Here is a 15,649-nt window from a genome sequence, read left to right as displayed (position 1 = left end):
TTGTTTTAGAAAATATACACTATACTCATAAAAATATGCTATTTCACCTAAAGCGTATTTGATAAATTTATTGAAACATGTTTCGAATACTATATAAATTCATGTTCATAAACTTATTCAAAACATAGTTTTCTTTTCTAATGCTTGTCAAAATCTGTATTTAATAGTGAATCAAATGCAATTCTCATTAAATGTGCGTTACTCATGTTTGCAATTATTGCATTAATATTGGGTGTCTTAAATTATAAACAATATTTCATAAAACCTAATTGTAATTTCAGGTACATGTGACATCAATGCCATTGCAAGGCGACGTGGGCGATCATAAGGTACACGGTGGTTACTAGTATGCTGCCGATCATAACTGGAAAACCGACCCTAGAAAAAAATAAACAAGTTAGTAATCTCTGAAATTTTATACAATAATACTCATTAACTTCTTATATCAATAAAAAATATTGAAAAATTAATCTAATGTCATTGACTTAACAAATCTCAATATATATTATAAACTAAGGTGACCAGATACGTCCAGGTTTGGCCGAGACAGCACCGGATATTTCCAACTTGTATCCCGGGTTTTTCTAAAATCAATATTTGTCCCGGATTTAGATCTTTTGCTCAATTAAAATCAAAATTAATAAAAATTATGTAAACAAACGAACAAGTGCTATTTTTTTCAAATTATATATGGAGAAAATTGAATAAAATTTCAAACAAGGCTCAAAAGCAAAAAAAAATATACATACAAATGTTAGCAATTTTGATTAATAACTAGCGGAATGCATGGCATCGTGCCTTAAGGCAATTTGCTGGAACTTTTGTTTGGAACCCAAAAAATTTACTCAAAATGTGTACACATTATTAAAATCTCTATAAAATATCTGATAATTTGATGTACATATGTCCAAAACATTTTTGACCGCCAAATGACATTTTTCTAACTTATTTTTTTTTTTTTTTTTGAGAGTCCATAACCGCTGATCCTGCCTTTCCAAAATTTTTGATTTATTAACATCGAACCGTGTGTTTTCTTAAAAACCGAGTTACCGTTTTTGGCATTTTTTGCCCCGTATATTTGGAACAGCGAGACCTGCCTTCGCCAAAAACTTTAGCACGTCTCCCCTTATCAATACGAATCGAATATTTTTTGAATTATTGAAATCGGTTGATTGGTGTTCCCGAAATCGTCGACGAAAATTTTTATCCGCTTACAAACACACACACGTACATCAATTTTTTCTAAGGTATGCAAAACTGTTCAAAAACCATTGAAACGTGAAGATATATAAAAATTTTCATTTTCGATTTTTTTGCGATTACTATGACTCACCCTACGAGAAGTTAAAAAATGATTTAGATAAAAAGCTTCTTTTCACTGTATCCTTGAATAGCATTTGTTATTTTAAAAAACCGTTTGAATAATTGGAAATTGCCGTTCCGGTTTTGATTTAAAAAAATGGTCACCTTAATTATAACTCATAGATAAACTTTGTCTTCTTCCCATAAAACAAGAAGAATATTGTTGTACGCTTGGAAGATGGCTATTAGAACAATTAGCCAAATGGATTCGAATTAGTTTTTAACCCTTTCACAACAAACTATAGGCGACATACACATGCCGACTACATATGTGTCATCTATAGCCGACATCCAACATAGATAAGTAAATATCCAATGTGTCGACACCTGCTTAAAATTTATCAATTTTTTTTTTTTTGATTTTTTTATGACGATTAAAAAATACTAAAACATCCCTCCAATCATTCAGTAGCGCTATTGGGCGGCTCACTGTTCAGTAGAGCAGTATCACACCTACGGAAAACATTGTCGTAGCAAAATGTGTGAGCTTGCATTTTTTATTGCTTTTACTGCATATTTAGAGGCATATTTTTAAAATATTCTCAATGAAATCGATGTTTGCCATAAAATTTGACCTAATGTCAAAGATAGAAGCAGTCGGCCTATCTAGATCAGAACTAGATAAGCTTATCTAGATAAGATCTCAATACATGTTTGTATGGAATGTTTGAAATGTACTTTCTTACTCAAAAACCGCCTGATTTAAAAGGTACAAATAGTTTTTCATGATCAGAAATTGCATTATTGTAGGCGCGCATCAATCTTTTTCACAAATAACATTAGCAAAATAACAAGAAGATTCAGAAAACTTACTTGAAATACTCGACAAATGTAAATCTATAACCATGTTGTTCGGCTACACCCGCACAAACCACATTAGCCGAAGCTCCAATTAATGTTCCATTGCCTAAAATAAAAAATTTATAACTTTAGTATTTTTAGTATTTTATTTAGTTACGTTTTAGTTTAGTTAGTTAATTATGTGTGAAAAGGATTGTTTAAATTCAACCATTACAAATTGTTGTAACTACACATAAAAAATTATTTATATTATCGATTACCTCCCAAGCAAGCACCGAAAGCGAGTGCCCAAACTAAAGGTTGCAATGGTAAGCCTAATTCTTCATTTTCCGCTAAAGAGATCGCGATTTTGACCATCATTGTCGTTAGAGGAATGTTGTCGACGAATGCAGAAGCGATGGCAGAAACCTAGAGAATAATGAATTTTAAATAAATGAAAGATAAGATTATAATATAGTATTAGTAATTTGTCTTACCCAAAGTATTAACAATATCGCTACTGCCAATCTTGATTCTTCAGATACTGAAAGAATGACTGCTTCAGTTTGTTTTCCTATCCAATCAATCAGACCCAGTTTTGAAAGCGCCTAAGATGACAAATAATTTTTATTTTGAATTCCTATACTAATTGGGAATTATTTACATCATATTTCAACTTACCTCCATAAGAACAAATAAGGCAGCGAAGAAAAGTAACGTTGTCCATTCTACTCTTGCCAAGACTGACTCCATATCTTCCCTATAAGATCGCAAAATTATTTGTAAAATTTCATACTAAAAGAATGTAAATAAGCAAATTGTAAATATAATTTAAAATATTAACCTATCTGCCAAAATTAGCAAAAGTAGTGCTCCTAACAAAGCTGTCCAGCCCAAAGACAATCTTTGCAGTTCAGGTACTGAGTGCAGGAAGAAGAAACTGATGACAAATACAAGAGTTATGCCTGACTTGACAAGTAATACCTTGTTACGAATTGGATACTGTAAGAAATATAAGACTTTATATAATACTAATAGAAAAATGAGTTGAAGATATGTCAATTAAAATTTACTACCTTCTGCTGCAATTCTTCAAGGTTAGCTTTGTAGCTTTCAAATGGTACACTGCCACTGAGCAATTTTTTCTTCAATTGAGCTAATAATCTTTGTACTTTTTTGGTTAATGTTTCTCTGACCAAATCTTCGTCTTTTGAGTAACTGGATAGCGAAGCTGCTGCTCTTTGCCAGACTGCAATCTCATGTCTCAACTCTAAAAAAGGTAAATAACAAAATATTTAATAAAAATTCTTGAGACGTTAAAACTGGATTAATGTAAGTAACCTATAAAATACTACCTTGAACATCGTGAGGTTCAGAAAATCTCAAATTGTTGATGTTCCTAAACTTCAATCTTAATTGGAAATACGTTTGGACCATAACTAGTAGTACTCCGATTGCCATGTGCATAGTGAAAGTAGTGAAGTTAACGCCCTAAAAATAAAAACAAATGAAATAATTATATCTATATACACTCAAAGCTAAATACAGCTTTGATTTAGTAAATTGATGATTGTCTCATTTAAGAGAAATTATAAAACTTACATTCTGTGAAATGTGACTGTTAGAAGCGATAATAACATTTGGAGGATCGCCAACTGGTGTCAAAGCTCCGCCAATATTTGAGTAAATTATCATGGACATCAAGATGGGTACCGGATTTAGCTCCATGACTTCACATAACCTGTGGTGATAAATATATTTTTAAATTCTCTCATTCATAATACATATCATAAAACAAACATCTAATACACATATTAGCATTTCTGAAGCATTATAATTTTTTATCGATTTAAACAATGTAATAAAATTGTAACTAAGTGTTATTCTTGGTACGACACTGCAAAATATTTGAATTATATGCCATCACATGAATAAATTTAATAAAATAAAACTTTTTATTCACCTTATCGTAACCGGTGTCATAAGCAGGACGGTTGTGACATTATCCAAGAAAGAACTCATTATCGCCGTGAAGAGACATAAACAGTTAATCAATGGCCATATTCTTCCAGATGTGATCTGCAATTTATTATTTTATCAACCATAATTCTTTTCAAATTATCAGAACAATATCGATCGAATATTTTACCTTGTATGCGTAAACTGCCAAAAAGTCAAAAATACCGGTTTCTGAGAAGATTGCGACCAAAACCATCATTGAGAAAAGCAAAAGAAGGGTTTCTACATCAATCCAAGAAATCAACTCCGACATTGTTGGCCTTTCATTCAATGCTGCTAAAATAGCAACGCTCATTGTTGATGCCAAAATTGCAGCAAATGTACGATGAACAATCTGAGAATAATAGAAAATTTAGAATTAGCATAAATAAATAATACATTATTATCCACTTGATAGAAAAAAGTAGCGATTCAATGTAGATAAGTGTAGAGTTCAACATAGTTCTATATTGAATAAAAAGAATATCTTTCCAACTAGTATTTAATTTAAATAATTTTATAAATGATTGGTAAGGTTGTTGTTGTTAGTTTGGTTTTAATTGGTTGTCGATTTACCAAACATTTCACTGCGTTCAAAGAAATTTTAAATAATGCAATCGAGGAGCCTTTTTATGAATTGCGATAATGGTTCGATTCAATGTTTTTTTTTAATTATTGATGAATAGCAAACAAAATGATTTAATTTTATAAGCTGTCATGATTAAATTTAAATAAAGCTACTATTTTAAGAGAAAAAAAAAACTTTAGTGAGTGATTTTCTAATTAAAGCTAAAGCACGTCAATAAACCAGCATTTATTTAGCTACGATTAAACTAAATTAATTGAGATTCAACTAGATACAGAAAAATAATCAAAATGATTATTTTAGCTATTTGTTTTATAACTAAATAAATCATTTCAAATTATGTTTATGGAAGTTAAACGAGGGATATCCAAATCATTAAAGTTTATGATAAATGAAATCATCAACAGTTAAAAAATACGTGACAACCATGTTTAGCATTTTACTAATAAATCTATTTTATTGCAATTTCAGCCAGACAGAATTACATATAAAGTAATGTATAAGAGGTCATATGTGGGTTTTATAACATCGTAAAATTGCTACAGTAATAATTTGCAATACTAATTGAAAAGACGCAAAAGAATTATGATCAGCATAACAAGATAAGCTTTACAAAAAAACTAACTATTTTCAAATTCATCAAAATCGAAGTGTTACTTATCCAATAAATATAGTATAGAAGTTCTCCTGAATATTGAACATGAAACTATACATTTACGTGTGGATAAAATTTGTTAGTCAGGCGAGTTATAGATTTTAAAAGCAGAAACTAATTTTGATGGAATTATTAATTATAAAATTTGAATTATTTGATCAATATCATGTAGATATTTAAATTATTAACCCTTTCGCCGTGAGAGGGTTTTCCGCAAGAGTGATGCTGCTTTACGAGCCAGTAAATCGCCCAAGTAAATATTGTCTCACACAAAAATATTCTCAGATTTTCCATTCATTAACGATAGAAATGTATTTAAAAATTTATATGATTTATTTACGCTTAAAAAAACTTAAAACCACAATAACAAATAATATATTTCAATTATTCAAATGAGAATGAGTTAACCCAAATTTGTGATACTAGATGAAGTCTATAGGCGACATTCATACACACGGAAGCATGTCGTCTATGGACGACGCTAGCAGCGAAAGGGTTGATATTATTTTATTTAATTTTTTAATTAATTAATTTCTGAATAAAAAATTTAAAAATCACCAAATTTGTCCGTAATAAGTTTATATGAAGACCAACTTTCCGAAGGAGAAAATGTTTTCATAAAAAAAACGATTTGTAAATTTTTTGTTTTTTCGACATTTCAAGCCATTCTGAATCGCAAGAGATGAAATTTGAATGAAGTATGTGTATGTGTATGTGAGCTGATTTTTGCCATTTTGTTGGTGCGTTTTCTCAAAAAAGGCTGACCTGAGTACAAAAATTTAAAAGCCATTCGCTGTAACTGGATAAGGACTAGCTTTTGTCAGTTTTGCGCTACAAACAGTCAAGCCGTTTCATTGTTAATAGCAGAAAAGTGAAACAAAATTTCATCTAAGTATTCATCCGCAATTCTGAATCGATTTTAAAAATTCAAAAACTAAAAAGTATTGGTTGGTAATCGAACTGATTAGTTTTTGGTAAAGATCCGCTGGCACGTGTTCTTGTAATTAATTGTTGAGTTTTTTTTGACGATTTTTATTAATTTTTTTTTTGACGATGGATATCATGAATCTAAAGAACATTCTAAAATGACCCTGCGACTAGCCGTTTACTTTAAAAAAATCATCGAAGTTTGAAAAAATTAGTAGCGTAGCGTAAAGTTAATGCACTAAAACAGTTCCTCAAAAATGGGTTGAATTATATAAATTAGTTAAAATTTGGAATGACAAGCTACAATTTTTGGATATGAAAGTACACTAGTCTGTGCACTATATTTAGTATAATTACAAATAATTTAAATGTGTTGGAAAAATACAAATTTAAAATGGCAAAAATGGTTTACAAAGCGAAAGCAAAAACTATTTTCGAAATAAATTGGTGAAAATTTTATCTCAATATCCAAAATCCTAATTTCGGTGAATTAAGTCAATTATTAGACATTTCGGGAAGTTCATGCAACTTGCTTTAAGGCACAATGCCACTTTCAAATTAACAACAAAATATTACCTCAAACACAATCAAAATATATAGCCCCAAAAGAACAACAGCGGCGTAAATAACTCCATCATCCATGTCGATGGGGCTGACATCGTATCCGATGCTGAGAGGAAAATTGGCCTCGGCATTGGTGCGCATTCGAACACGGGCGACGCTGTCTGGGATCTTCCTGGACGGGTAACTTCCCAAAGTGAAGACGCGCCTTCTGGTAAGTTCTGGCACAATATCGAACAGATCTTCGGAGACTATTGGCAGGCGCCAGAAAGACGCATCGGAAATGTTCTACAAACAAACAATTTACATGTAATCAACTGATGCATAAATATTAAATTATAAATAGAAATTGCTAGTTTAATGTATAGCTTATTAGCCTAAACTAGTTATGTTAATAAGAAAGTTAAACTAATATTTGAATGTTAATGAAACGATGTTCTATAAATGACGTTATTACGTCAAGTAATTTTCCGGGGTTTAATTAAATATTTGCACTTGCTGACTTCCAGCAAACTATACATTGTAATGTATGTTGCTTGTCATCAATCAATATTTGCAAAATATAATATTGATAATTATAAAAATAATATTTATACAAATAAATTCGGTTTGTTCTATTTATATTTTCCAAGCACTTCCCATGTATACGTGGAAGAACAACTCAAATAACGACATTTTCCAGATCAATTCGACATTTTTTCAGATAAATTATATGTTAGTCATATTTGGGTGAAGCTATAGCGTTCTATATTAGGCATAGGCAATTTTGTAGTATCAGAAATAATATTTCAATATATTTCAGCCATTAATGTGCTGCATAAAATTGCTTTTCCAAAATTTTGGCCAAAACAAATTTTTTATTGAATACATTGAGTTTTTTTGATACAATTTTAACTAAATTATCTAATTAAGTTATAATGAGGCATGTATATTTTTTTCTGAAATAATCATTAATATTCAATAAAACGATCGTTAATATTCAATAAAAGTATTCAATAAAAAATTTGTTTTGGCCAAAATTTTGGAAAAACAATTTTATGCGGCACATATATGGCTGACATATATTAAAATATTATTTCTGATACTACAAAATTGCCTATGCCTAATGTAGCACTCCATAGCCTCAGGCATGTGACTGACATGGCGATTAACGTGTTAATGCCAATGATAAAAAATATTTCTCGTAATCTTAATCTCGTAAAGATAATTAAACTGGGAAATTTAAATGTACTTAATAGTAAGGTGACCATACGTCCCGGATTTCCACCTTGAGATATTTAGTAGTTAAATAGTAAAATTTGTCTCGGATTTAAATCTTTTGTCCCGCATTTTTGAAAATTGTAGGTAAATGAACAAAAATTGTGAAAACAAACAAGTGCTAATTTTTTCAAATTAACCATGAAGAAAATTGAATATAATTTTATACAAAGCTCATAAGCAAAAAAAATGTATAGATAGAAAAATATAAAATAAGAAAATGATAAAAAAGTATTACATTTAATAGAATAATAAAGTTCTTACTAAAAGTCTGCAATTCTGATTTTAAAAAAATTGATTCATGTAAAAATTTATTTTTTTAAAATGGATTCAGTATTTTAAAGCTCACTACACCTCCCCCCCTCCCGTCCTGAATTAGCATAACTAAAAATTACCGTCCCGATTTTGACTTCAAAAAAATATGGTCATCTTATTAATAGTGTCGTGCAGTTAAAAACATAAAATATTGTTCAGAAGTTTAACCAAATTAATAACAGTTTACATCATGTTAAATAACATGATTCTTTTAAATATTGACTATAAGAATGATTCTTAATATTATATGAAGTTGAAGGTATTATATTATATTTTAACATATATTACATGTATGTATAGAACTTCGTGCTTTTTCAAGTGAGATGCATTTGCAGGATCCACACTTTGAGAAACCTCCAAAATTTCCAACCATAGTTCAATATAATTAATCGACAAATTTCCATAATGCTCAGGTAAAAATGCTCCTGATAGTTCTATTTGTAATCTGGCACCATTCAATCTCTCTGGCAAAATGAAACCTGTAACAAAAGATTTGAAGAATTAAATAATGTAAAAATTAAATAATATTGTTTGCACAAGGTTGCAACCGATCAATACTCACTGCGAACTTTTCCTACTGGAATTGATATTTGCTTAAGAGTTTCAACTCTTTCATTTTTCGTCATCAGTATTGCGGTGAACAATAACCAACATCCCAGTAATAGGCCTATTTTTAAAGATTTTATCCAAGGTTTCAGCTAAAGAAATAAAATAATATTAAAAATCTGAAATTTTTATCTAAAATATTTAAGCAAAACTTTTTAAGGGCTTGAAAAACTATGGTGGAGTAACCTGCTTCAAATTATAAATTTGAATTTTTTTTTTAATTTCATCAAATCATCAATTGAAATTCAATATCATTAAATCATCAATTGAAATTAATATCTTACCTTTCTGTGACCAGTAACTTCATCTGTGTCTTGATCCAAATCTCCTTCAACAGTAGAAGCATCTCTATTTGCGGGTGCAGAAAATTGTGCTTTTTGCCTAAATATTTGAAAATATGTTAGTCACAGCATAAACTTTAAAATTTAATTTCAAGTAATACTTATATTTTTAGAAATTGTGCTCTTTACTCAAAAATAATAGGTAATTTTGAGTGTATTTAAATATCAGGCAAAACAACATTAACGATTTTCTTAAAGGAAGTCACTTGTATATCTGGTTGCATTAATACTGCATAACAATGGATCATGTATAATCTAATGACAACATTCATTTGACTACTTGTGCATACTAATGTCGTCCATGGACGACATCCGCTTGGCATGATGTGTGTACAGATGTCGTCTATAGACGACATTTAGCGTTTTGGACATTGCTTCAAAATTTATCATTATGCATTAAACTATTGGAAATGTTTAACTTTTGTTGTAGTTTTTAGTTTATCAAAGGCGCAATTTTTAATTTATCAAGAAAAATCTTAAAATATATTATTGTGTCTATCCGTTCTGTAGTGCTACTGAAAACACTCTCGTAGCGAAGGAGTTAAATAATAAATATTTCATTATCAATACTATATTTAATATAAATAAAAATATCATTATCATTACCCATTATTTGGCCTAGACGCAACAGTTGCTACATTTATGGAAAGGTAATCCATCTTCCTACCAGAATTTTCATTTTCCAACCTATCTTCCTCTTCTTCGTTTGGATTATCATCATTGGGAAGCGGATCAATTTCATCGCAAACATCTATAATTAAAATCAAATTACACAATGCAATTACATCATATAAAAATGGTATTTTATTATTTTGTTATTTCCTCGATTGTTGATATGCTCAAAATAACGATCATTTTATAGTCTATTGATTAGATAATATTCAAATAAAGCCGCTGAGCATTGAAAATGCATTAATTAAATATAATGCCGCTCAAATTTCTTGTAATGGTGCAGAACAATAGTTAATACAAGTGCGTAGTGGAGTCTGGTTTGCTTTATTTATTATCTTAAACTAATTAAAAAATGAATGGACACTTAGATTCATACTTGTTTTGAAATGACCTTCAATTTTATAGTCCTGCTTCAAAAAAGCAACAAAGGGATTATAATAATATTTATCGCCAATACTATCGATAATTTTCAGAATGTTATTACCGTATACTGATATTTTTACGGTGTTTACATGTAGTATCTTCTTAGAAATGTTGAATTATATAAAATAGAAAATTTATACTATTTTATTATAATGATAAATAATAACAAATCTTGATAATTAGAACAAAACTATATCGAAATTTATTATTCGAATATCTTGACAACTAAAAATTATATTTATATTATATTTGGTGAGTATTGTTTTCCCTTTTACCGTATCAAAATTTATACCAAAAATCTTAAAAATAATATAAAAATAAATTGGTGTGCACGGAGCAATATATTATAACAAAGTTTATTGCGCCTGGATTCTGTGAATGGTCAGATTATTATTTTTAAGGCTTATTTATAATCCTAAATTTTACTAGCCTTTTTAAAACAGATGTAAAAATATTCAGTATTTAAAAACACCCGTTCAATAATAAAACTATCCAAATAGACAATTCAACAAATATTGCTTTTTTCTGCTTTATAGCAATATAACTATATTGACAAATTATTGCTTCGATGACTGGTTCAGCAAATAAAAATATTACTTAGTTTATTGCACCTATTTTTCAGGAAATACATAAAATTCACTTTAGAATAATAAGTGAAAAAATAATTTTTTAAAATAAAATCCAGAAATCGTTATAAATTTATTGTCCAAAGAAAAAAAGAATATTCTGTTTGTTGACATACATGAATACTTTAAAAAATGAGGTGAGATTTTTTAAAGTGTTCATGTATGTCAACAAACAGAATATTCTTTTTTTCTTTGGACAATAAATTTATAACGATTTCTGGATTTTATTTTAAAAAATTATTTTTTCACTTATTATTCTAAGTGAATTTTATGTATTTCCTGAAAAATAGGTGCAATAAACTAAGTAATATTTTTATTTGCTGAACCAGTCATCGAAGCAATAATTTGTCAATATAGTTATATTGCTATAAAGCAGAAAAAAGCAATATTTGTTGAATTGTCTATTCGGATAGTTTTTAATTATTCAAACTCAAAGTAATGTAGAGTATATGTAAATTTACATTTTTGCAAAATTTTATTTATTTGTTAACTTCCCGTAGAGTAAGTTATTGTAATCGTGTAAAAATCGAAATTGAAAATTTGTACATTTCTTCGCGTTTTGAAGGTTTCTGAACATTTTGGCGTTTGTATATATGGATACAATTTTCCGTCCACGTTTTCGGGCGCAAGAACCGACCGATTTGAATCGTTAAAAAAAGATTCGATTCCTATTGATAGGGAGATGTGCTGATTAGATTTTGGCAAAAGTAGATCCAGCCGTTTTCGAAATACCGAGCTAAATGTGCAAAAAATGGCAGTTTTTGAGAGAGATAAGCATCCGATTTGAAAGATTTGAAGGACTTTCTGGTGTGTGATGAAACGATTGTTTTTGGAAAAAGGAAGAAAATATTTTTTGAATATCGAAAATAATTCGAATTTTCAAATTTTTAATTGGTACGGGAAGTTCCAGCAATTTGGCCTCAAGGCATGATGCCATACACCACTAATTTTAATTTTTTTTTATGGTGAAGATAAATCAAATTTGATCTTGATGTGGGCAATTATGTCATATGTATGTGAATTTAAATATATTTCATATTTATATATTTTGTTCCGATTACAATTTCTTAATACATCTGTGAATAATCAAATGGAATTGAATTTGGAATAATCAAAATTAATAATTTCAAAAAATATTTCAAAAGTTGCACCGAAAATAAGAAAAATAATCCGAGTCGACGCCATAATTCTATGACTCGTTTTTCTTAACCAAATTCTGTAGTAAGTGTTCACACATCAAGTTCTTGCATTCGTGTAAATATTTAATTTTCAATATTAATTTTTGAATATCAATTGAATGATTTAAAGATAGTTACATACCTCCAAGTCCCAGTCTCTCATGCTCCTGTCGAAAACTGGCTAAACTCGGATCTTGCCTGATTTTCTCCGGCAGAGTTCTCCAGATTTCCAAGGCACCAGCAGTCACCTCACTAACAGGAACAGGACGATAATTAGAAATTGAATTATTTAATTTTTTGGTCTTAGGACTTTTTTGAAAATTAGAATTAGTTTGTTTTTAGGGGTATCACTTTTAAAATTCCCGTTCATTTTGGAGACGAGATATGGGGTAGAGTAAAAATCTTTTTAAATTTGATAAATTTCAAATAACACTTAAATCATGATATTAACAATTGCACATAATTTCATGTATCATCACAATGTTTTCAATTTAATAAAAAAATAATTTAAAATAATTGAAGCTTTAGATAACCGATCTTTATAATTTATGATATTACACATTCAGTATTTTATGTTCACTCTACGTGTGTCACCACTTATAACAGTCTAATATTAACAACAAAAAATTAACAAACGGCCCAGGATTTTAAAAATTAGCACGTATTGAGTAATTTCTTGATCATACACAATATTATACGTCCTATTGTCTTCTATAGATAATAGGAGCCAAAGTTCCTCCGAGACTTGAACTCTAATGATTTGTTTTTGAGGATTTTTAATGTTTTTAAAGTATGTATGTATCATTCTTATCAAAAGTAGGCGATTTAAGTGATTGAAAACTAGGCCAGGAAATACTCTTTTTTTTCATAGCTCTGATTACAAAATAAATTGTCATTATGTACTCAAAACCGAATATTTAAAAAAAAATAACTGTTGATAAAGCTCTTTCAGATTAAATTTTTTTTTTTTTGACCTAACACTTTATTAATTAAAATTAATCCACCCGGAGTACCTATTCGTTCAAAACCAATATCGAACTAAGCCTACAAATACAGTAGCTGTTTCACCGATGTTTAGAAAAACTTCAAACAAAAATGTGATAAGGAAAATCAATATTTATTTATATATTGTGTTAGGTACATAAATTACGATATATGAAATTCATGGAATGAGTAGCTCAATATAATGTGATCAGAGGTCGTATAACACCTAGTAAATTGTCATTGTTAGAAGATTGCAGTAGAAATCGAACTTTTCTACAACTTTTCTAAAAAAAAAATAAAAGACTGGATTATCATGGACCATTGGAAGATGGTCTTGTTTACTAGCAAAAGATGTGCGAAGTTGTAAGAACAAATACAATGTTTTCGACTTATCCATATTTAGCTAAAAATATGTCTAGATATCATTGTCTCCCAAACGACTTGTGTAGATTTGCATAATAAATTATGTTATAAACTAATTTGCATTTTTAAAGATATACAACCAATTTAAATTAGACTTAATAGCAATTCCTGTCTGAACAATAACATATTTTCATTAGTTTAAATAATAATAAAAAATTGAAACTTTTCACCTGAGGATATACCAAAACAATGTACACTTCAGAAGTAAGAAAGTGCAACTCAAGAAATAAGTAGAATTTTGGGACTAACTCAAAATATATCCTAATATACTTTTCAGTATAGATTATTTTTTTATTTAAAATTATATTAATTTCAAATCTCGTTAAAAAATTAAGCTATGGTGAAGCTAAATATGTAAAAGTGTTATAAAAATTTTATTAATATTCACATTCGGTTTTATTCATGAGGATAACTGTATATGTTTAATCACATTAATATTGATACATTTAAGAACAAATGTGAAATTCATAAACAAAGTTTGTATTGATGTCACCGTTAATTTGTATATGCAATACAATATTTGCTTCACTCATTTGGGAGAATAATTTTTAAATAAACATACATTCTGTTATCTTAATGAATCAGTCAAATAATATACAACAAGTGTAGTATAAACTTCGCATTTCGAATAAAAAATCAGAATTTAATAAAAAATTATAATTTTCTGTACCAATAAAAATTTATAATTTAAGATCAAAGTGCCCAACATTTCTTCAAACGACAAATGATTTTAAATAGAGAAACAGAAATAATTTAACAAATCAAAGCAGTTTATCATAACTGTAAAGATTATTTTCGAATTATAAACAATGGCTATTTAAAAATTATTAAAATAATTTATAGAATATGGTTGAGCAGGTATAAGAAAACAATTTTGTCCTAGAGCTCTGCAAGCAAAATTGCTGCAATTTTTTTTGTGTCTTCTTAATAATATTATTGCGAAAATTAATTTTAATTAAATTAACGTTTATCGTTAACAGCATGATAAAAATTATATATTCTATGGCCGGTCTGAAAAATATAGGTATCATAGATTTTTTTGTTCTGTAAAAAACACTAATGTTTGTAATATGAACAAAAACAAGTATCCCTAAATATTCCTTATATATTTGTTTCGTAGTCTGCAATTATTGTTTCTAATTAATGTATAAATAAAATTTTGAATTTTACCTATTTTTTTCAACAAATATTATTAAATTCCCTTTTTTTTATATATCTCTACGTTTCAGGAGTTTCTGAACATTTTGGCATACCTTAGAAAAATGGATGTATGTGTGTGTGCGGATACAAATTTTCATCGACGATTTTGCGAACACAGATCAACCGATTTGAATAATTCAAAAAGCATTCGATTCCTGCTGATAAGTAGACGTGCTGATTAGTTTTTTGCAAAAGCAGGTCTAGCCGTTTCGGAGATACGGGGCATTATGTTGCAAAAATGGTTTTCAGTTTTGAGGTAACGGTGAGTACAATTTAAAAATTTAAAAAACATTTTACTTGTATTGACGGAATGAACAACTAGTAAAATTTTTGTGAAGGCAGGCCTGCCGTCTCCGGAGATCCAATAAAAAAAGTTAAAGAATCTGCTATTTGTGGTCAAAAATGATTATTAGACATATGTATATCGTATTATCAGATATTTCATAAAGATTATAATAATAAGTACAAATTTTGTGTATATATGTATGGGTTTCATACCCATGTTTACACGTTTGACTACTACGCGGCGCTTATGCGCTTTTATATTTTGATTCAAAATCAGCTATGCAGCGCGATTGCTTAAAAAAATGTTCAGAAAAAAATCAAAATATAAATCAAATCATTTTTTTCAAAATTGACATTTTTTTCAAAATTTCAAAATTTCTCAAAAACCCAATTTTATAAAAGTTTTGCAAAGTTTTTTTTAATAATTTAGTTTTTGGTACGGGAAGTTCTAGCAATTTGCCTTAAGGGTT

At 28.8% G+C, this 15,649-nt stretch overlaps 1 protein-coding gene across 1 annotated transcript; it reads right to left on the bottom strand.

The window, feature by feature from the left end:
• On the bottom strand, positions 1 to 12,539 carry LOC113374287 (P protein-like; the record flags this gene model as incomplete). Its single annotated transcript, XM_026614405.1, has 17 exons — positions 1 to 378; positions 2,176 to 2,269; positions 2,424 to 2,571; positions 2,640 to 2,750; positions 2,824 to 2,902; positions 2,987 to 3,144; positions 3,219 to 3,412; positions 3,498 to 3,633; positions 3,745 to 3,883; positions 4,106 to 4,221; positions 4,292 to 4,495; positions 6,885 to 7,157; positions 8,730 to 8,920; positions 9,004 to 9,139; positions 9,332 to 9,428; positions 9,995 to 10,139; positions 12,430 to 12,539. Coding segments are annotated over 17 exons (2,416 nt in total), but the record flags the coding sequence as incomplete, so codon positions are not given.
• Between the last annotated feature and the right edge of the window lie 3,110 nt (positions 12,540 to 15,649).

The sequence above is a fragment of the Ctenocephalides felis genome, unplaced genomic scaffold (assembly GCF_003426905.1).
Source record: "Ctenocephalides felis isolate EL2017-DRISC unplaced genomic scaffold, ASM342690v1 CF-g0.4_SCAFFOLD_01667, whole genome shotgun sequence".
NCBI classification, from domain to species: Eukaryota; Metazoa; Arthropoda; class Insecta; order Siphonaptera; family Pulicidae; genus Ctenocephalides; species Ctenocephalides felis.
The sequence above is the reverse complement of the archived record's forward strand: the minus strand, read 5'-3'. Positions and strand labels throughout refer to the sequence as shown.